At 33.7% G+C, this 23,667-nt stretch overlaps 1 protein-coding gene across 1 annotated transcript in view; it reads left to right on the top strand.

Annotated features, from left to right (window-relative positions):
* The window catches only part of LOC141296266 (utrophin-like), a 33,351-nt gene extending 10,463 nt beyond the window's left edge, over nt 1–22,888 (top strand). The window contains exons 4-15 of the mRNA XM_073827531.1: nt 750–861; nt 4,351–4,613; nt 8,370–8,448; nt 9,573–9,633; nt 10,123–10,184; nt 11,393–11,467; nt 12,125–12,326; nt 14,977–15,062; nt 15,341–15,498; nt 17,953–18,119; nt 19,435–19,546; nt 22,748–22,888. Coding sequence (XP_073683632.1) covers nt 750–861; nt 4,351–4,613; nt 8,370–8,448; nt 9,573–9,633; nt 10,123–10,184; nt 11,393–11,467; nt 12,125–12,326; nt 14,977–15,062; nt 15,341–15,498; nt 17,953–18,119; nt 19,435–19,546; nt 22,748–22,888 — 1,518 coding nt within the window. The remainder of the gene's footprint in view (nt 1–749; nt 862–4,350; nt 4,614–8,369; nt 8,449–9,572; nt 9,634–10,122; nt 10,185–11,392; nt 11,468–12,124; nt 12,327–14,976; nt 15,063–15,340; nt 15,499–17,952; nt 18,120–19,434; nt 19,547–22,747) is intronic.
* The last annotated feature ends 779 nt before the right edge of the window (nt 22,889–23,667 follow it).

The following is a 23,667-nucleotide window of genomic DNA, read 5'->3' as shown; positions in this document are numbered from 1 at the left end:
AGAGTTAAATGCTAGTCGTATCTTTTATACATAATGTGTTATAATTTTCCACTTTGTACGCAGTACCTCCTCCTGTGCACAGATTTTTGCCTTTTTAAACAGGCATTTCACAGTCCTTCGATAATACAGACGTTTCTACTTTAATAAAAGGATACAATACAAAATAATTAAACCCCTTGATTACTGTTCCTCAAACAGAAGCTGTGCTATCATTTTGTTTGTTATTGCTCTGCTGAATTATTGATGTCCTTTAGATGCACAGCACTGTTTATCATGGCTGTTTATTGTATTTACCGCATTAAAACATTGCATTATTTACATCAGTTGCAATAAGTCTGTCTTGACAAACAGAGCTCGAATAATAATAGCGCTAAACAAAATGGTGATTGAATTAAACATTTTTACAGTAAAGTACCTCATTTATTTCACATATCAATTTTTTATATCATTATTGCATGTGATTTGTTGGTGATATTATCTCGCTTTATCAGTAAAAAAACACACTGAATTAATCAAAAGGTTTTTTTTTCTTCTTCCTTCTGGTTCAACGATTTTGCTCCTCAATTTGTCACTTTCTGCTCAGCTGATGTTTGGGTTTATACATTGCTTTCTGATTGCTTTTTGAGTAATTATATTTCCAATTTCACCACCTTTAAATCTGGAATGAGATGTAATGAATGTCTAGGTTTATCTGTGTGATTTAGTTTAAATGTCACACCTCTGCATCTTTAATGTGTTGTTCGACACAGGCATTGCACAGCGAGTTGATTGGACGGAGGCAGGATGTGAATCAGATGTGTCTGTCTCTGGCTGTTCAACCTACAACAATGGAGGTCCAAAGCAATATAGAGATGTCTGCAGGTGAGAGACTGTTAGTTTGCATCCTCCCAGAGGAACATTTTTTTTTTTCTCTCTCTTTCATAGCACAGGAGTTTTCAGTTATGTTTTAAATAAGTATCAGCACACGCTGTGGATAACAAAGCTCAGATCATTTGGTCTTGGGAGAATTTGATAAGAAATCCCTGAGTTTGCACTGAAATCTTTTGATTGCAGGCTTTGATGTCTTGGCAAATCTCAGCACATTTTTCAGACATTGTTAGGATTTCTTTTGAAACTCTGGAGGGGGCAGATGTGAGATTAATGGGGTCGTTTTCTCAGGAGAAACTTCTGAGAAGCAGGAGACTTAAACAAAAATTAATTTACTCCTATTAGTGTGTAGGAGAGATGATTCACAAGTGATCTTATATGAGGTTTTTCTTTTATATAGACATGCATTTTCTTTTATAAAAGTGTTTTATACAACATGAAATGCACAACATTTTATGTGTATATACACTGCCGTTCAAAAGTTTTGGGGTCAGTATAATTTCTCATTTTACATTTTTAATAATTAAATGTAAAAGGTAAATGTTCAGCAGCCATTTAATCACACTATTCAAAAGTTTGAAATATGAAATATTTTTTAATGTTTATGAAATAAAGTATTTTACTTACCAAAGTTGCATTTATTTAATCAAAAACACAGTAAAAAGCTATTTTCTATTTCAGTATATTTTAAAATGCAATTTATTTCTGACACAAAGCTGAGTTTTCAGCATCATTACTCCAGTTTTTAGTGTCGTGATCCTTCAGAAATCATTCTAATATGTTGCTCGAGAAATATTTAGTATTATTGTAAATGTTGAAAATGGTTATGCTGCTAATATTTTTTGTGAAAACCATGATATATTTTTTTACAGAATTTTTGATAGTCATTACTGTCATTTTTGTTCAATTTAATGCATTATTGTTGCAGAATAAAAGTATTTATTTTAAATCTTACTGGCCTTAAACCTTTAAATGGTAGCGTGCATTAAAATCACACTTTTCTCTGTTAAACACACTTTTTTGCAGTGATAAATTTCACCTATCAGTCTGGTTTTGTCCTCAATTGTCTGTTTCTATTAAAGATGCCACCAGGTGTCAAATTTTATGTGTATTGTCTTTCTGATGTAAATGGTCTTCTCCTGGATTCGAACACTAATTTTTTATTACTCCTCTCATTTCTGGAGGTCATAGTTTTCGTCTATAGCGTCGTTGCTGCTTGATTTATGTGTCTCTGTAATGGCTCAGTGGACACAATAAACCTTATAGGACACAAAGTGAAAAGTGAGAGAGTGCTGAAGGGGACGGATGTAAATCTGAGCTGGATTTATAGCAGCTGATCGCAGTGGAAAGATTAGATTCCAGAGTAAAGAGGCATGGTAAGTGCTGGTCCACAGTGAAACTACTAAAATATTCAGTCCTGTAAAACCCAGTCTATGTGTCTCTGACATGAACAAATAAATATGAGCAGATACTCTTTTTAAAGTATCCAACACTGAAGCTAAGCAATTAAATAATTTACTATCCCGTTATAAAACAGAACAGTTTTATAACACAAATTAAAAAACAATCACAATTACACTGAAGTAATCGCACTAGAAACAATTTAGCTTTCCAAAGCTACATATAAGACAAGACAGAGATAAGTTTAAGACGAACCAACTCACTAATCTGAATCGGACTTTCCGAAGTTAAGTGTAAGAGAGTAATAGTTTAAATCGAACCGATTCACTAGAATAAATTGGACTTCCACAGCTACTTATGCGAGAGAATCGTTAAGGACAAACCAAATCACTGGAATGAATCATACTTTACAAAGCTATAATAATTAGAGGGGATCCTTTTGTACGAACCGATTCAGAATATACGTGAGAATCCTTTAGAACGGATATGCAACGAATTTGGACTTTCAAAAGAGTGGTCCGTTAAGACGAGCCGACTCACTAGACTGAATCGGACTTCTACAGCTACTTATGAGAGAGAATCCTTAAGGATGAACCGAATCACTGGAATGAATCGTACTTTCCAAAGCTACGTAATTGACGGGATCCTTTTGTACGAGCCGATTCAGTATATACGCCAGAATCGTTTAGAACGAACCAATTCACTACAATAAATTGGACTTTCAAAAGCTTCATGTGGGAGAGAGGTCCGCTAAGATGAACCGATTTACTAGACTGGATCGAAATTTCTAAAGCTGCTTATGAGAGAGAATCGTTTAGACCAAACCGATTAACTAGAATTACCCCGACTTCCACAGCTACTTATGAGAGAGAATCGTTAAGGACTAACCGAATCACTGGAATGAATCGTACTTTCCAAGCTACATAATACGTGAGAATCGTTTAGAACAAACTGATTTACCAGAATGAATTGGACTTTCAAAAGCTTCATATGAGAGAGAGTTCCGTTAAGACGAATGTCTCAGTACTCTCTGTGCTCCCTGTACTTTCCAAATTGACTTATAAAAGAGAATCGTTTAGGCAGAACCGATTAACTTGAATGAAACTTCCACAGCTACTTATAAGAGAATCGTTGAGGACGAACCGAATCATTAATCGCAATTTTTCAATGCTACATATGATAGAGGGGATCCTTTTGGACAAAACGATTCAGGAGAAATGTGAGTATCGTTTAGAATTACCCGATTCACTACACTGAATTGGACTTTCAAAAGCTTCATAGGGGAGATAAGTCCATTAAGACGGACTCGCTATACTGAATGGAACTTTCCATAGATAGTTATAGAGAGAATCGTTTAGACCGAACCAATATGAACTAGAATGAATCGGACTTCCAGTTATTTATGAGCGAGAAACGTCAAGGACGACCCGAATCATTGGAATTAATCGTACTTTGCAAAGCCAACATACACAGAAGGGATCCTTTTTGTACAGACCAATTCAGTAGACATGTGAGAATCGTTTAGAGCGAACTAATTCACTGCAATAAATTGGATTTATAAGATTCATATGAGAGAAAGGTCCGTTAAGACTTTCCGAAGCTACTTATTAGGCTGAACCGATTAACTAGAAAGAATCGGACGTCCACAGCTACTTATGAGAGAGAATCATTAAGGACGAATGAATTGTACCGAAAGCTACATGATAGAGGGCATCCTTTTGTACGAACCGATTCAGTAGAATGAATCAGAATAACCACCAGCGCTTGAGTGTTTGTTTACCCCAGATCACTCAGTAAAGTTGTGTGCAATACAAATGTGACTAAAACAGCGATATCCTTTTGTGCTTCGTCGCTAACCTATCTTGAAGTTGGTTGAACTTATTGTCTACAACTATAATGTGGAAATCTGTAATAATGTTCAGAACGTCATGGTTATCGTGGTCTTTAAATGTCACCATGGTGTGCAGAAACAGATCGCAAAAAGCTACGTCGGGGTTGAATAATCACTCAAAATGAGATGAAACGATGACGTAGAACGTCTCTTTTGAGGTTATTTGACAGAAAGCTGCTTTTAACTTTCAGTAGAGACAGTCCAGGAGGAGAAGATTCGTCAGCTGGCTCAAGCGGTTCAGGACCAGGCCATTGAGGTTCAGCAGCACTGGGAGCGCTTCAGTGCTCAGGCCGCCAGCTGGCAGCACGAACTTGACTGGGCTCTGGGGAAACTTCAGGATCTCCAACATGCCATGAACCAACTGGACCTTGGCTTGGCTGAGATGGAGGATGAGAGCTGGCACTCTGAGGAACACAGCATGGTCAACTGTGTGCTGGAGAACGTGGAAAATATCGTGAGTTCAAATAAAAAATATGGCGACACTTTAAAATGAGGCACTCTTAGTTAAATAAATGTAACTTATCATGAGTAACTACTATATTACATTTATTAAGATTAATAATAATAAAAAAAAAGATTAATAAATGTTTTAGAAAAACTTTTCATCTGATAACTTTTTTTTAAAGTGTTACCAAAATTCATTTTATTTTATTTTTGTTGAATGATTAGCCTATACTTTATATAGTCTTCAGTTTATTTCAGATTGACCTCCACAGACGTAGAACTCTATTATACACTTGGAAATGTCACAGGAAGCTCATCTCTCATGTCTCAAGTGATGAGTTTTCTTTGTAATTTTATCCTTGAATAGAATAAGGCAGGTCCAGTGAAAGATCTGACTCAGATTTGACTGTACAAGGGCATTTCAATAAATATGGTAGAATGGCGTCTTATGTGGGTTAAATGCATCTGTTTGATTGAATCAGTCTGCCAGGTCAGGTAGAGGACTGCGTACGCACAAGGCCATCAAACCGTGCTGCCTATTTATCATTCAATGTCAAACATCAGGGTTAAGATGGAGTTACGTTGGATAAACTCTGAGATGTGCAGTAATGGGCACAACACTATATGAAATACATACAGACTCTTTAAGCTGTATGTATGCATGATCATGCTAAATTTATTCATCTAAACATATTTGAAGAAATTCAGCATCACTTACTCTCCAATGGATACTCTGCAGTGAATGGGTGCCGTCAGAATGAAAGTCCAAACAGCTAAGTAAAACATCACAATAATCCACAGGTAATCCACACCATATTAGTCCATCAATTAAAGCTGCATGTTCATGATTAAGACATTTGTAACTTCAAGTTCCTTATCCAAATTATTGCTTCCTTCAGTGGAAAAGAAATCTTGTCTGAATTAGGAGAGAAATATGCACAGATCAAGCACTGTTTACAAGGGAAAACAGCCCACAATACACTTTATTGCCTAATGTATTAGGACACCCCCTTCTAATGAACTGATTTGACTACTTTAATTATTTCCATGAGTACAAATCTTAATGTTTAAGCATACAATGATATTCTAGGGAATTGTGTGCTTCTAATTTTATAGCAACATTTTGGACAGGGCCCTTTTCTATTCTAACATGACAATGCATCTGTGTATAAGGCAAAGTTCTAAAAGAAATGATTAAGTCAATGTGGAAGAACTTGACTGGTCTGCATAAAGCAAAGTCCTATTCCCAGCTGAACACCTCTGGTGTGACTTTAAATGCAGACCTTGAGCCAAAAACTCATTACCAAACACCAATGACTTGTACATATGGGTACAGTCATTTTAGACACTTCCAAAACTGTTGCAACAGAGATAAAAAATAAAAAATTTAAATACATAAATTATGTTTACATCTTGCCACAGTTTTGAAAGTGCCTTTTTCTGTTCTAAAGAAGGGGGTGTCCAATAATTTTGTCCATATAGTGTATGTACAAGTCATTGGTTTTTGGTTTTGAGGTTTTTGGCACAAGGTCTGCATTTAAAGTCACACCAGAGGTGTTCAGCAGCTGTTATAAGGACTTTGCTTTATGTTCTCGCACAAGAACTGAATCAATAATTTCTTTTTGAACCTCGCCTTTATACACAGAGGCATGGTCCTGTTAGAATAGAAAAGGGTCCCGTCCAAACTGTTACAAACTACAAAATTAGAAGCACACAATCCGTTAGAAATATTATTATATGCTTAAACGTTAAGATTTATACTCATGGGATTTACTAAAATAATCAACCTGTTCACTGAAAGGGGGTGTTCAAATACTTTTGGCAATACAGTGTAGTTTTAAAACAAATATGTTGGTGGATTTTAATGTGAGAGGACAACAGGGGATGGACTTTTTGACTGGATGAAGCATTATTATTATGAATTACAGACTTTTTTGGCCACAAGCGATGGTTTAAAGTTAAAACGTTTTAATGGATACATTTCTTACAAGATGTTAATTGATGGGCTGGGGCCGTGTGGATTACTTGTGGGTTATTGTGATGTTTTTATCAACTGTTTGGACTCTCAGACTGAAAAGTGTGTTTTTAAAGTTTTAAAGATTTCAAAACGATTTGCGTTTACATATGTCCGCGAAACTGCCAAAAACTCTGTATGCTATGTATGCCAGGTCAGTAGTTGGTGCGCTGTTTGTTTGCGTTTGCCTTTAAAATCATCACCAACTGCGCATGTCTACATACCTAACACATAGTATGCATCCACATGACGTCACCGTTTTTAAAGATTCCTGTATTGGGTGTTTACACAGAAATTATAATGTTTTCAAAAACTTCCACTATGCGTTTTCAGTCCCCAAAATGTGTAAACCAACAGGCAAAATGCCTAAAAAGTTTCCTATTTTGGCTAAAAACGACGGCTTCTGACGGCACCCATTCACTGCAGTGCATCTGTTGGTGAGCAAGAGATGCAATGCTACATTTATCCAAATCTGTCCAGATGAAAAAACAAACTCATCTACATCTTGGATGGCCTGAGGGTGAGTAAATTTTAAGCAGGTTCTCATTTTGGGGTAAACTTTCTTTAAATCAGGCATTCGCACAAAACTGCCCTACAAAGCAAAAAGGCAGTAACTGCATTTTTGGTCAAAAATGAGTTATTATCATTTTCATGACATTCTTATCTCAAATGTGTGTGATTTTGCGGCATCCTCATGGGACGGTTTTAACATTGGATAACAGGCTGAATGACAGGATAACTTTAAAGTCATTTTTCTCAGTTCTGCACTCGGCGTAGTTACTTCCTTTTTGCTTTGTAGGGCAGAATAAAGGTCAAAATTTTAGATTATTTCACACTTCCAATTTAGAATATTTCTTACTAGCCCACATAATAGCTATAAAGATGCCAATTTGTGCCACGTGGGCAACAGATCATTTGAGCTGTCTGGTATCACACTCTGAAGTGCTCTTAAGATGCATTCAAACCCCAGCGCTGACCTTGAAGAATCGATTATTTTTAATCATGCATTAGGATCACTCCAGCCACACGGAGTCTAGTTTGTTTTTGATTGCTCCTTTATCCCGTGGCTTGACGAGTGTGTGTCTGTCATGTTGTTTTGAGGATCCTGTGGGCAAAAATATTGACCCTTTGTATCGATCTGGGCAGCTGGAGAACATAGATAATTAAGCTGCTACCTGCCCAATGACACTCTTGGGCCTTGTTTCACCCAAACTCCTCATCAAACCACAGTCAGGCTGCTGCTAAATCTTTTTTGGAGCTCGATCAACAACATTTTTCACCCAAAGTGAGCATCTCGGGATTTAACGTAATAGTTATATTAATATAACCGAAAGAGGTGCACCATTTGTGCTTTTGGGATGTGGCATTGTCTGTCACACAAGATGAAAAGGGCACTCATTATATTTTGGCAGAGATGTGTCTCCACAGACTTTTGAAGGCAGGCGTGTTGGATAATGAGCATCTGGTCATTTCAGAAGTGAAGTACCAGCGACTTCTTTCTCATATTCTCAGAACAATGTCTTTATTTTCTTCAGACTGCCCCCTGCTTAGTCATCTCATAGGATGAAAAAGCCTTTAAAGCACTGTAATTTCCCTCTGATCTGAGCTATCATTATGTCTCCATTGGGGGGGTTCTGTTTCGATCAGCACATTACGCTCTGATAGCACAGTAAGATGTTAGGCATCATTTTTTATCTTTCCATATGGTGTAGTCATAATCTTTCATTTTTTAATTTTTCAAAATCTTATCAGGGGATTGTCGGTAATCAGCACCAGCAGTCGCAATGCTCTCAAATGGACAAGAAACATTTCTCCCATGAATTCTTATCTGGTAAGTTGGGCAAACATTTTTAAGCATTTGTTAGTATTCCCATAGTCATGGAAAAACTTATGACTTAATAAAAAGTAATTGTTAAGTAATTTCTGTGCTGAATAGGTATACAATACCATTCAAAAGTTTGGGGTCCGTCAGATTTTACTTTTTAAATTTTTACCAAGAATGCATTTAATTGATTAAAAGTGATAGTAAAACAATTTCAAATAAATGCTGTTCCTTTGAGCTTTATATTAATCAAAGAATCCTGAAAAGATGTGTCCTGATAAACTGAATAAGCTGAATAAATAAGCTTTCCGTTGATGTATGGTTTGTTAGGAAAGGACAATATTTGTCTGAGGGTGCAAAAAAATCTGAATATTTAGGAAAATAGCCTTTAAAGTTGTCTAAATTAAGTTCTTAGCAATGCAAATGTATTGATATATTTATAGTAGGAAATTTACAAAATATCTTCATGGAACATGGTCTTTGAATATCCTAATGATTGTTGGCATAAAAGAAAAATCAATCATTTTGACTCATACAACGTATTTTTTGGCTATTGCTACAAATATATCTGTGTTACTTTAGACTGGTTTTGTGGTCCAGGGTCACAAATATGAAGCTGCACAACTGTTTTCAACATTGATAATAATCAGAAATGTTTTTCATGAAATTTCAAATGGATCATGACACTAAAGATTAAGTAAAATTCAGCTTTTCATCACAGAAATCAATTACATTTTACAGTATTTTTAAATGGAAAACAGTTATTTTAAATTGTAATATTATTTCACAATATTTATTATTTAATTGTGTTTTTGGTCAAATATAAATTCATTCTGGTGAGCGCAACAGAGTATGGACTTTTTTCAAAAACATAAAAAAATCTTACAGAACCCAAACTTTTGAACACTTTAGTATTTCATCAGCTAGAAATTGCTGTTCATTTATTTTCTTAAAAATCCTTATCTCTGCAACTGGAAACAGCTGAAAAAGTCATGAAAAATCATTGTTTAGAAAAGCAAGAAAACTTAAATTTGTCTCAAATACTTTTTTCCACTGTACAATAAAAACCATACTGCTTGAAAGTTATTCAGACGTCATGACTTTATCTTTAAAACCTTCTGTCTCCCAACCAGTTTCCGTTCAGTTCCCATGGCAAAGAGCTGTTTTTCATAACGGCGTTCCTTATTATATCAAGTGAGTTTTGTTTCATACATTCTAATCTCTGCTATGACACATCAAGCTCTTCATGTGATTTCCCATGTGTTCAGTTTAGCATCAGAATGAAGTAATTCAACAAATTTTAATCTAGTTGCAGTCACCCTTACTAAAATGTATTAGATTCATTTCCTTCAGAAACCTTCTAATATGCTGATTTGCTGCACAAGAAACATTTCATATTATAATAACTGATGAAAACAGTTGACACTTAATATTTTTTTTAATCTTTGATGAATAAAAAGTTCAAAAGAACATCATTTGTAACATCATAAATAACTTCAATATCACTTTTGATCAATTTAATGCATACTTACAGAATAAAAGTATCGATTTCTTACAAATAAGTGAGAAACTCTACAGAACTTTGTCAGTTTTATTCTTATGCTTGACAGATACCTAAATACATTTTCCATGGTACATTCCTTTAAGGTGAACTTATGTTAATTATTATTAATTATCTTTCAGCCATGAGCAGCAGACCACCTCGTGGGATCATCCGAAGATGACACAGCTATTTCAGTCAATGGGTTTGTTCTTTTACCTGTCAGTCAATGTTAAGTGTTCTGTCTTTCTTTCTATGTACAGTTGAAGTCAAAAGTTTACATACTGTACCCCTTTCAGAATCTGCAAAATGTTAATTATTTTACCAAAATAAGAGGGATCATACATAATGCATGTTATTGTTTATTTAGTACTTACCTGAATAAGATATTTAATGTAAAAGATTTTTATATATATACTCCACTAGAAAAATTATTGTTGAATTTATAAAAATTACCCTGTTCAAAAATGGATGTCCCCTTGATTCTTAATACTGTTGTCACCTGAATGATCCACAGCTGTGTTTTTTTGTTTAGTAACAGTAGTTCAACAGTCCCTTGTTTGTCCTGAACAGTTAAAATGCCTGCTGTTCCACAAATTCTTTGGTTTACCAGCATTTTTGTGTGTTTGAACCCTTTCCAACAATGACTGTATGATTTTGAGATGCATCTTTTCATCTTTTCCCTTCAACTGAGGGACTCATATGCAGCTATTACAGAAGGTTCAAACGCTCACTGATGCTCCAGAAGGAAACAAAATGCATTAAGAGCTGGGGGTAAAAACTTTTGAACAGAATAGAGATGTGTACATTTTTCTTATTTTGCCTAAATGTCATATTTTTTTTTTATTTAGTACTGCCTTACATTTACCCTGATCTTAAAATGCCAAAATTATCCTCAGTGTGAAAAAGTGGATCGAAAAATCATTGTTGGAAAGGGTTCAAATACACACAAATGCTGGAAAACCAAAGAATTTGTGGGACCTGAAGGATTTTTCTGAAGAACAGCAGGCAGTTCAGGACAAACAAGGGACTCATGAATAACTATCACTAAACAAAAAAACACAGCTGTGTTTGAATCAACTTTTAAACAGGGTCCTTTTTATAAATTCAGCTATTATTTTCTCTTGTGGACTATATGTAAACATCTTATGGGGAATATCTTATTCAGGTCAGTACTAAATAAACAATAACATGCATTTTATATGATTCCTCTTATATTGGTAAAGTAATTAACATTTTGCACAAATGCTGAAAGGGGGGGTGTTAACTTTTGACCTCAACTTTAATATACTTAATATTCAAAATGTGCGTTTTCAATGCTTGCATTTTGCTCTTTATTTGAATTTGAGAACTAGGACATTTCTTATTAATAATATTCACATCCAACCTTTATGTTTTACCCTCAATGCGCAGCTGATCTGAGCCATGTGCGTTTCTCCGCTTACCGCACAGCGATGAAGAGCCGCCGGCTTCAGAAAGCCCTTTGCTGTGAGTGATAACTTATCAATTAAGTCTTATACTTCTTACTTTCCTAAAAAAAAAAATCCGTAGTTCTTCTGTGGGGGGATTTTGTACCAAATACTACATTTGTTTGGACATAAATCATTGCGTTGCAAATTACCGTCAATGTGAAAAATCGCTCGCCCCTTCTCATTCGAAATGACTGGAGGAAGTAATAAACAGATTACTGCAGAAGACAATTTTAACCACGCAATCTCGAGCTCTATCTGCTAATTTTGTCAGGACGTTTCTGGTACACTAACTCTGAGCCTTTGATCTGCAGTAGGAGTTTCGAGAGCATTAGAGCCTCCCGCTGACAACATTAGTTCAGTACAAGCTGTGCAGAAATAGCCTTCAGTCAGGTTAGCCGGGTGGTGTTTTTGGTAACAGGCAGCAGCTGCTTTTTTGCCTCATATCTCCGGACGTGGGTAACGTTGAGAAAGGCTAGTTGTTGAAACGTATAATTGGTTGCAAATCTGATGAATGCTGATAAGAAATATAATTTTTTGCTGCCTTTTCAGTTGGGAATTTTCATTACACGCCAACGGATGAGTTACGCTCTGGTGACTTTCATTAAAATGCGCTGAATGGAATTCATTGTGGAGACAGAAATGAGTGGAGATGAAATCTGTCTGTCTGTTTCAGTGGACCTTTTGGAGCTCGGCATCGCCCAGAGTGTCTTTGATCAACATAAACTCACGCATAATGGCCAGCTACTGGAGATTCCAGGCATCATAAACTGTCTCTGCACAATCTACCGTGAACTTCAGCAGGTGCATCCGGATCTGGTTAATGTGCCTTTATGCGTGGATCTGTGTCTCAATTGGCTGCTAAAAGTCTATGACAGGTCTGTATGGGTCTTATCTTTATTACAGTGGCCCTTAAAGAAGAAGTTCACTTCCAGAATGAATTTATCCACCCCCATGTCATCAAAGATGTTCACGTCTTTCTGTCTTTACTCGAAAAGAAATTAAGGTTTTTGAGGAAAACATTACAGGATTTTTTTCCATATAGTAGACTTCAGTGGTGGCCAACAGCTTGAAGGTCCAAATTGTAGTTTCAGTGCAGCTTCAAAGGGCTCTACACAATCCCAGCCGAGGAATAAGGGTCTTATCTAGTGGTTATTTTCTAAGAAAAATACAAATTTATATGCTTTTTAACCACAAATGCTCATGCACCTATGACGTATGCAGAAGTACAGATCAACTGTTTACAAAGCAAACCTGCAAAAAAAGGCAAACAGCCTAAACCTTGGATAATTCTGAAGTTGGAGGAGAAAATGAAATGGAATTTTTCACCTAAGTACACAGCTGAAGAACTAACCACGTGTGACATTTCCAGCATACGCATAGCAGAGCTAGAGCAAGATGATCTTATATTTTTTTAAAGAAAACCACAGATCGTTTTGCTAGATAAGACTCTTATTCCTCGGCTGGGATCGTGTAGAGCCTTTTGAAGCTGAATTGAAACTGCAGTTTGGACCTTCAACCCATTTGGTACCATTGAAGTCCAATATATTGAGAAAAATCCTGAAATGTTTTCCTCAAAAACTTAAATTCTTTGCAACTGAAGAAAGAAAGACATGAACATCTTGGAATTCCACTCAAAAGGAATGAAAACTAGCTCAATTTTGCTCTGTCCAATCACAGCTGACAGCAGCTTTATTTTATTAATGCCCTTTAAAATATACATTTAGATTTTATTTATTCTATGTTTTTAATCTTAGCAAGACTTGTTTATATGTATAATGTGCATATGAAATTATTTAACCTGTATTTTCTTTTTTCCTTATACCTTTTCTTTCATTTTAATTTACAGCACTTTTTATATATTTAAAAAAAAAATTCAGCACCTTTTAATAACAAAATGTAAAATTAGGGCGGATATGTACAGAAATAATTAGGATTTTTTTCCCATGTCATATCAATATTTATTATTGTTATTATTAAATTTTGTTCATAAATTCTTTCCAGCCAACTTTTAATTTATGGCCCCATGAAATTCATTTAATGTTCCAGCCACTTTATTTTTCCATAGATTCTGTTTTCCATTTAATTTATTTTGTATGATTTTTACAAATTTATCATAAAAAATCCTGTCTTAAAACTTAAAAAATTTAATCAATCTTTTAAAATATATAATATATATAAAACATTTTTATTCTTGTCAACTAAGATGATGCATGACAAAACTGTATGTTTGATATTAAAACAAGGATGGAAAACATTTGGGTTGAATGATGTACAAATACGGAAATCTGAAATTTTTCCCATGACTGCATTTTCAAAATGGCCCAATTGTGTGGGAAAACCGCAACCCTGGAAACACTGTTGGCAGTGCATTTCTTCTTTAAACACTTAAAGGAATAGTTCACCCAAAAATGAAAATTTGCTGAAAAATGTACTCAACCTCAGGCCATCTTAGATGTAGATGAGTTTGATTTTCAGAACAGATTTGAAGAAATGTAGCATTAAATCACTTGTTCACCAATGAATCCTCTGCAGTGAATGGGTGCCGTCAGAATGAGAGTCCAGACAGCTGATAAAAAAAGCATCACAATAATCCACAAATAATCGACACCACTCCAGTCCATCAGTTAATGTCTTGTGAAGACAAAATCTCTCTTGATTTTATCTTTATAATAAACAAATCCACCATTAAGGTGTTTTGGCAAATAAACCTTTGTGTCTGGCCAAAATGGGATTACATAATCAATAATAAAGCTTCTTCCAGTGAAAAAGTCCATCTCCGTTTGTCCTCTTACATCAAAATCCACCAACATATTTGTTTTTATGAAAAAAAAAAAAGTGGTTTGAAGTGATTTGTTCATTAAAAACACACTCTTTTTAGATTACTTGTGGACTATTATGATGTTTTTCTCAGCTGCTTGGATTCTCATTCTGACGGCACCCGTTCACTGCAGCGAAGCAAGTGATGTGATGCTGATAATCACACAAAAAGAATATTTAGTTTAAAAAGATGAAAAAATAGATATACGGTTTAAAAACAAGGTAAAAAGTAACACTTTTTGTCAAAGTTTTAAATAGTTTTTGCATAATGCAAAGACATTTACACAATTTTTAATCATAATAAATTCTTTAGTAGTTTTTTTTTTGCATAGGACAGTCTCCTTTGTAATGGTTGTTCTCATACATATTTGATGTAATGCTTTGTTAATTTAATTTTGCAGTCCTACAGCAATATTTCTATTTTTGCCAAGGGGACAAACTGACGCTAAACTGTTTAGTAAAGACATAACCAATGTTATTCCCCAAGATAATGCACATTTAAAATATAATAAGTAATTTCTGCATTGCATCAGTATAAGTGTAGCCAGAAGGTTGAACCAGAATTCAGTGTGTTGTTGCTTTGTCTGCACAATTTTCAAAGACGAATAGCAAAGTAGCTAGAACTGGAAAGTATTTTAATATCCAAAACAGTGAAAAACCCTGTTGAGATTGAATTAGTCTCTTGCTGTCTTTATTTTCTTTTAATAGTGACAGAAGTGGAAAAGTTCAAGTGTTGTCCATGAAGATTGGCTTGTTTTCTCTTTCGAAAGGACCTCTGAAGGACAAGTACAAATGCAAGTACATATTCAATTGATATTGAATATATGTGGCATAAAATATTCTATCCTGCTCTCAAATTATAAACAAATTAAGTTATGTTGTGAAACCTTCTTTCTTTCGCTTTCACTGCAAACTGTGATTTCAGTGTCTCAGACTGACTGGGAATTGAATGCAACACTGTCCTTGCTGTGGCTCTTACAAGGACATTTATAAATTGGATCTTAAGTCTAAAATCTAAACCGCTCACCCTCCTGGTCTCTTCTTTGGGTTTTATTTCTTCTGTCCTCCACAGATCTGTTCGCTCAGGTGGCCGGCGCTGTGGGCGTCTGTAACCAGAGGCAGCTGGCGTTATTGCTGCGCAACAGTATCCAAATCCCACACCAGCTTGGGGAGGCCGCAGCATTCGGAGGGAGTAACATGGAGCCCAGTGTCCGTAGCTGCTTTCAATATGTGAGTTAACACTGCCTGCAGGTTAAAAAAAAAAAAATATAATAATAATAACAAATAAAGATCTACAAGTATCCTGAGAACTAGTGTTATGTCAGCGTTGTTTATATACTGTTGTAGTTTTCGTAATATTTTGAATTAGCTTTTACTTTTTAATAATGTTTAATTTGTAGTAATGTTATGCGCTTTTTTGTTAATTTTAGTTATGATTTATTTTCTATTTAATTCTAGCTAGTTATTTTGGTGTTTTTTTAGTTTAGTTTTTAGTTTTTATTTTCTTTTATTTATTTTCAGTTATTTTAGTGCTTCAAATGAAATGTATTTCATTATGTTGACCAGGCAACTTATTTTCATTTGAAGTTTTTATTATTATAGTTTTATTATTTTAAATTAGCTTTTATTTTTATATTTTCAGTTATTCTTTTAATTTTAGTTTAATTTTTGTGCATTTTATGTGCCTTTGTCATATTTATTAGTTTTTTAAATGTATTATTTTTGAGATTTAATTTACTTGAGTTTTATTTTTAGTTCTGATTTATGTTTTATTCTAGCTAGTTTTTTTTTAGTGCTTCAACATAAACTTATTTTAGTGAATTGCCAAAACACTGAGATCAAATTCAGGTCAAATGGAGTCTGATTTTTCTTATTAGAACCATTTTTGTATTATTTATAGACTTATAATTATAATTTTTTACATTTTTTAAATATTTTTAAAATATTTAAAAAATATATTTTTTTTTTTCTTAGAATTTTTTTTCATTTACCTTTATTTTAATTTTTCATTTTAATTAAATTTTTAGTAATTTTGTTATGTGATTTGGCCATTTTTATAAGTTTGTTTTTAAATATTACTATTTACATTTAATTTTTTTAATTTTATTTCAGATTTACTTCTCTTTTTTTTTTTTTGTTAGTGCTTCAACCTAAACTTATTTCATTAAGTTGACAAGACAACTTATTTCCAAAGTTTTATTATTAAAATAGTTTTTTAAAAACTATTACAGTTTTATTAATATTTTATATTTATAAACTTTTATTTTTATATTTTCAGTTATTATTTTAATTGTAGTTGTTATTTTAGTTTAGTTAGTTTTTGAGTACATCAACGTAAACTTATTTCATTAACTTGACTAGGGAACTTATTTTCATTTAAGTTTAAGTACTATTATAGTGTAATGAATATTTTTAATATTTTTAATTTTATTTTTTATATTTTTTTAGTTATTATTTTAATTTTAGTTTACATTTTAGTAATTTTATTTTAACTATTAACTATTTTAACTTTTGTTTTGTAAGTCCTGATTTATGTTTTATTTAATTTCAGCCAGTCATTTTAATTTCATTTAAAGTTTTTTTGTTGTCTAATATTTGGATTTTATTTTATTTTAGCTTTATTTCAATTAACAAAATATTTTAATAGTTTTAGTTTTAATTAATAAACTTTCCAAGAGCAAGTCTAGACATGCGCACTCAAATTTGTCCAAGAACGAATAATCTACACAAACAGATTTTCAATACACATCTTTGAGAAACATCTGAGCAATAAATAGTTTCTCCATTTTTCTGTTGGACCTCATTATATAACCAAAACAAAATCCCTACTTTATTTACTAAGGGAGTTAAAAAAACATAAGTGTGCATTAAAAAAGTGTGTTTAACAAAAAATCTGACATGCAAATCAATAAACAGCATTCTGTGATACATAATTCAGGTGTGTGAGACATTACATATTCCTAAAGGGAGCTGGCAAACGAATGCCCAGACTTGTTTATTTGGGAAAAGGGGCTCATCATTACACATCACTGAGTTTTGACATATAAATAAATGATGAGCTCAGTCATAAGAGTGGCAGGCCTGCCAGGGGATTTACATCGCCACTTTCAGACGCTTAGCGCTCGGTCCGACAGCTGACGCACAAGCTACCGAGAGATATTTAAATGAAATCCACTTGATTTGTGCGAACGCATTCCCATAATATCGCATGATGGAGTGCTTTACGATGTGAACCACATCCGCCGGTATAATGGAGTATTTATAAATCCGTTCAGCTCTCCTGAAAGCCGCCCTGGACGGAGCCCGCTTCGCTGTTTTACTCGGGTCGCAGTGGAGCTCTTTTCATTTAATGTTGCATGTAATGAAAGACTCTTGATAGTCCTACCCTAACTGGCCTGCTGTAATTGATTCATAACAGTAGTAGCAGATTTAATGTCACGAGGGAGACACAAATGACCACAATTGGCCCCATTTGCTTCACTTCAAAATTACTAATGGATCCCTTGCCCTCGGGCTAATAAGGTTGTGATGGGATATTATAGCTTTTGGGTTGTAGTCGAATACGCTTCTGAAATGATAAATAGACCATCCGAGTGCTTTTAGACTCAGACAGCTCCATTATAGTGTGTCACGCAGCGCATTGCAGTTATGAATGAGGGGCTTGTCTGTCGTCTGGGCTTTCAGGTGGGCCGTGAAGACGTGATCGAGCTGCAGCAGTTTGTGGACTGGATGCATCTGGAGCCGCAGTCCATGGTTTGGTTACCTGTGCTTCATAGAGTCGCCGCCGCAGAAACTGCCAAACATCAGGCCAGATGCAACATCTGTAAGGAGTGTCCCATGGTGGGCTTCAGGTAAAACAAAGGGAATATTAGTGAAATTTGTTTTAGGGTGGACTGTTATGACGTTGCTGTGTAGAAAAAGGCTAGAAACTTTGAATATTTAATTTTCTTCAGCAAAGGAGGTGCATAAGGTTCAACCTCAGGAGGTCAAACTAAATTGTATTTGAGCTATTATTAGCTAATATTATTAAATTATACAGTAAAATATGCTATTAAAATAAATCAAATAATAAATAATATTATTAATAAAAATAAGGTTACACTTTTTATTATTTTTACTTTATTATTATTATTATTATAAACATGGAATGTGTGGACTGTGTCTAAACATAAGTTCAAAATATGCTATTAAAATAAACATTCAAATGAAATATATAAACTGTTGAAATATAAAATTCTATAACAAAATATTAAAATAAAATAAATAATAAATAGCAATACATTTAATAATAATATAATAGTAGACATTATTATTAATAAAAATAAAAAACAAAGTTGCACTTTTATTATTTTATTATTTTTCGTTTAAGTTAAAAATCGTGATATTTGTGATTTCATTAGTTTTAACAATAAACATTAAAATAAATGTATAAACAAGGTTGAAATAAACAAATATATAACAAAACATACTTGCATAATTACAAAAAAAATACGTTTAACAATAATGATGATAATAATAATAGTAATAAAGACATAACTAATAATAAAAAATATTATAAAAAGTTTCTGTGTATTGTTTTCAATTTATTATTGTATCATTATTAAACAAATAGTGAAATGTGTCTAATTCTAAACACAAGTTTAAAACCCCGATATTTGTGATTTCATAATTTTTTTTACCAAAAAACATTAAAATTAAATATATGAATATTATATGAACAAATCTAAAATTCTATAACAAAATATACTATTAAAATAAATAAAATAATACATAACAATACTTTTATTAATATTGATAATGGTAATAAATACATTATTATTATTAATAAAAAACTATAATAAAACATGGTTGCACTTTTTTTAACTTAAAATAAATAAAATAACAAATAACAATAAATTTAATAATAATAATAATAATAAAGACATTATTATTAATCACAGTAAAAACAATGTTACACTTTCTTTTTTTTACTTTTTTTTTTTTTTTTTTTTTTTTTTTACTTATTGTTATTATTATTATACACATAGTGGAATGTGTCAATTTAAGCTATTAGCAGATGCTCTACAGAAGACAATAGCGTCATTTATTCAGCATAGTTTATTTCACTGACAGTATTAGTGCTGCAAAATTCATAGCTGCTAGTGTTAAATATCTTTTATCTTTCAGGTATCGAAGTCTGAAGCACTTCAACTACAATGTGTGTCAGACGTGCTTTTTCTCGGGAAGGATTTCCAAAGACCAGCATCTCAGCTATCCGATGGTGGAGTACTGCACCCCTGTGAGCATCTGGAAGACACTTGTGTTTTGAGATGGCATTGTGGCAAATGGTTCAAAAATTAGGAAGGAAATTTAGCGGGTGTTGCACCACCCTAAATAATTAAGAATTTTTTTTATTTTGTTCAATTTATTAAAAATATTTAATTTGATATTAATTTTATTATTATTTCTAAAGATTATGTATTTTTTATGTTTTATTAAATTTGATAATATAAATATTATTATTAGTGGTGGGCCGTTATCGGCGTTAACGTGCTGCGTTAACGTGAGACTCTTATCGTGCGATAAAAAAAATATCGCCGTTAATCTATTCTCAAATTTGGGTTGGGAGCTGGGTCTAAACTATGCAAGCTATGTTGACTTTCACCTTGATAGTTTAACGCGGATGTATACCAAAGACTATAGAATATGGTCGCACGTTTACGTCTCCTCCGCCAAAACACAGACGGGATCGCGTCGTCCTCCATTCATAAAAACCGAATCTACTATAGCGAAATGCCACATAAATTCGTCGTTTTTTGGATTCATAAATCAAATGTTGGTCTGTCACTTAATTCAAATCGCGATATGGACTAGTGTATGTGAAAACTGAAATGCAAAAAGACCGTTTTAATATGAATCCGATATGTTCCGTTTGCCTAGCTGTATATGTATGCATGGCGGAGACGAGCTTTTACTACACTCATACTGAAACACACGTGACGCTCCCGGTAATTTTTGGCATTTGCATCTCACATGAACAGATAAACTCAATCTCCAAAACTGCTGTGAGTGTCACTTTTACCGTTTCATTTGAGAAAACTAGCATCATATCATACTGTATACACAGAAACTTCACGGCAACCTGTCAAAATAAAAGTACGGTGTAACATGTAACTGTAATGTTATTTTCATCAACAAATTATCATAGAACAGCTTTATGATCCATTCTCAAAGACTTACTTTTAGTCATTATTTGGGTAGCACACATATTCTGAATGCCTTCAGCAGAATTCAAATTAGCCATTTTAATCTAGATTAATCTAGATTAATTCCAAGATTTAATCTAGATTAATCTAGATTAAAAAAATTAATCTATGCCCACCCCTAATTATTATGCAATCTATAATTTCATTGGATGTACACTGCCCTCCAAAAGTTTGGAAACGCCATAGAAAAGTGGTGTTTTAGACAATATTGGCATGAATTCTTTTTAATTTGTGATAATTTTGCACTGATAACGGACAACACAAACTATGAAAACATATTATATTACATGAACAGATTATTCACAGAAAAAAACTTAAAATTTTCGATTAATCAAAATATCCATTATTAGCAGCTCTGCATAATCTGGGCCTAAATTGTGTTGTAATTGGTTCATTCAATCAATTGTTGAAGCTATTAAGGTGTCCTGACCCAAAAATCTTTTAAAAACCTGGGCCAAGTTTAAACCAGTAACCAGGCATCACAGCTGGCAAAGGGGCATGTCTGTCTTTGACATTATTATGTAATCAAAATGAGAATTATTATTGCTTTTCTTCAATGATAATGTCAAGTTACTTTAATCCATTTGCACTAAAAAGTTATAGGAATTATGCCGATATCATCCAAAACCACACTTTGCCAGGGATGTTTCCATGCTTAGGGAGGGCAGTGTAAGTTCAATGACAATAAACAATCTGAATCTGAATTAATGGGTGTGTAAGTAAGTGCATTTCCAGAAAAAAAAAACGTACAGATAATTTACTCACACCTTCATCTGAGAAGTTCATGTCTGTCTTTCTTCATTCGTAAAGAAATTATGTTTTTTGAGGAAAACATTTCAGGATTTCTCTACATATAGTGGACTTCAACAGTGCCCCCGAGATTGAACTTTCAAAATGCAGTTTAAATGTAGCTTTAAAGAACTCTAAATGATCTCAGCCAAGGAAGAAAGGTCTTATCTAGCAAAACGATCTGTTATTTTCTAGAAAAAGTTACATTTTGTATACTTTTACATAACCTCAAATGCTCGTCTTGTCTAGCTCTGCCTGAACTCTGTGCATTCCAGTTTTTGACATACAGTTAGGGAATGTTAAAAAACTCCCATCACCTTTCAACTTCAAAATCGTCCTACATCGCTGCAGAAGTACCAACCCAGTGTTTACAAGGTGAACATGCAAAGAAGATCAAATGCCCTTAACAAAAAAAGGTAATAAAGCGATGTAGGGCGATTTTGAAGTTGGGAGAGAAAACAAGACAGGACGTTTTAAAGTGAAGCGAAAGTGCCATTTCTGTGCTGAATGTCTTAAGTCGCTCAATATTCATTGAACAATTTTAAAAATCTTAAAAAATGTAATTAAAAAAATTGACATAAAGATGACATACTTTTAATAAAATTGCCAAAAATGGCATTACAAAGGTAAAAACAAAATTCCCCTGTAAATCACTTTAAGGAGTCAAATATCACCTCGTAATGCGAAGGCTAATTTTTAAGTGCTCCTAACTTAAAAAAATTGAGATTACTTGTATTTTATTTTAGGACTTACGTTGTTTAAGCACCATTCAGGAGAAACAGCAGAGTCATAGAGGTATATATATATAAACAATGGGTCTGATCAGAAGGTAAAAGTTATTGAATCGGGTGGTTGTAAAATTAATTAAAAAGTTGGTTAGATCAGTTTGTATCTTTACTTTGAAATGTTTCTATAAATGCAACTCTTCATGTGCTCCCTTGACATTATACTTAGAACATATTGCTGTATTTTTTCCCCCCTAAATAATCTTTAGTTTGTCTTCAGAAAGTCTTAAATTTATACTTATAAAACCTGCAGAAACCCTGTATGTTAAATATGGTCTGAAAATCTACTAAGAGGTTTGGAAATGTGAGTCTGGAAAAGCATGATTGTAATATATATAATAAAATAAATAACCGATCGTTTAGCTAGATAAGATCCTCTTTCCTCGGCTGGGGTCATTTAGAGCACTTTGAAGCTGCATTTAAACAGCATTTTGGAAGTTCAAACTCGTGGGCACCATATGAAGTCCACTATATGGAGAGAAATCCTGAAATGTTTTCCTCTAAAAACATAATTTTTTTATGAAGGAAGAAAGAAAGACATGAACATCTTGGATGACAAGATAGATTTTTTCAGATTTTTCTAAGCCTAAACACTCCAGTCCCTGTCACTGTAATTCTTCATGCACAACAGAACATTTCCCTACAGCCTCTCTGTTACAGACAACCTCAGGAGAAGATGTGCGTGACTTCACCAAGGTCCTGAAAAACAAGTTCCGCTCAAAGAAGTACTTCACCAAACACCCTCGGCTCGGCTACCTGCCCGTGCAGACCATCCTAGAGGAAGAGCATTTAGAGACGTGAGTATTCCTGCTGGAAATTTTCAAGATGCATCTTTACGGATGAGATCTCTCTGATTCTTGACTAGAAAGTGCAAGAATAAACAGTATTGTACTTCCTAGATTCACATCCTGCCAATTTGACTACAGGATGCCATATCTTTGTCTACTGTAGCAATGACTTTCTTTTATCGCTCAGCCTCATGGGAAACGTGCCTCTCTGCTTCTGTTTTCCTGAGGAGTTCATGAATCACTAAAGGTCTATTCATGTGTCAATCGAATGCTGGAACAAATAAGAGACCGTTCATTCATGTAATTCCAAAGCTGCCGCTTTAACGTCAACACGCAAATGCTGCTTCCCTCTCGTGGATGTGAATTTAATTACAAAAGCAATCAGGTGTCAGTTCAGTGAGATCGAGGGGGAAATGAAGAGACAGGACATTTACCATGTTCACGGCAGTCTTTAATATTGAAATAAACCAGCTGTTCTCACTGGCTGTTGTTATTTCAAAGCACAGGGAATGGTAGTTTTGTGTTGAGTGAGTGTCATTATTACATGTCCTGATTCATTATATGAATGACTGCATATGGGTGTTTTGTCAACAACAGCTGCTTTTGTCCTTTTAAAACTCAATTTAAACATGCTAATTAAAGCTATTTTTGTTTTCATTTATTTTTGCTACTTTTTTAGATCTTTTTGTTTTGTTTTGTGATAATTGTATCACGACTATCCCTCAGTTATGGTGTTATTTCCACTGGAATCAACATTTATTTTATTTTATTTAAAATTTAATTTAATTTATA

The sequence above is a fragment of the Garra rufa genome, chromosome 21 (assembly GCF_049309525.1).
Source record: "Garra rufa chromosome 21, GarRuf1.0, whole genome shotgun sequence".
Taxonomy (NCBI): Eukaryota; Metazoa; Chordata; class Actinopteri; order Cypriniformes; family Cyprinidae; genus Garra; species Garra rufa.
This window is presented reverse-complemented; position numbering and strand designations above follow the sequence as displayed.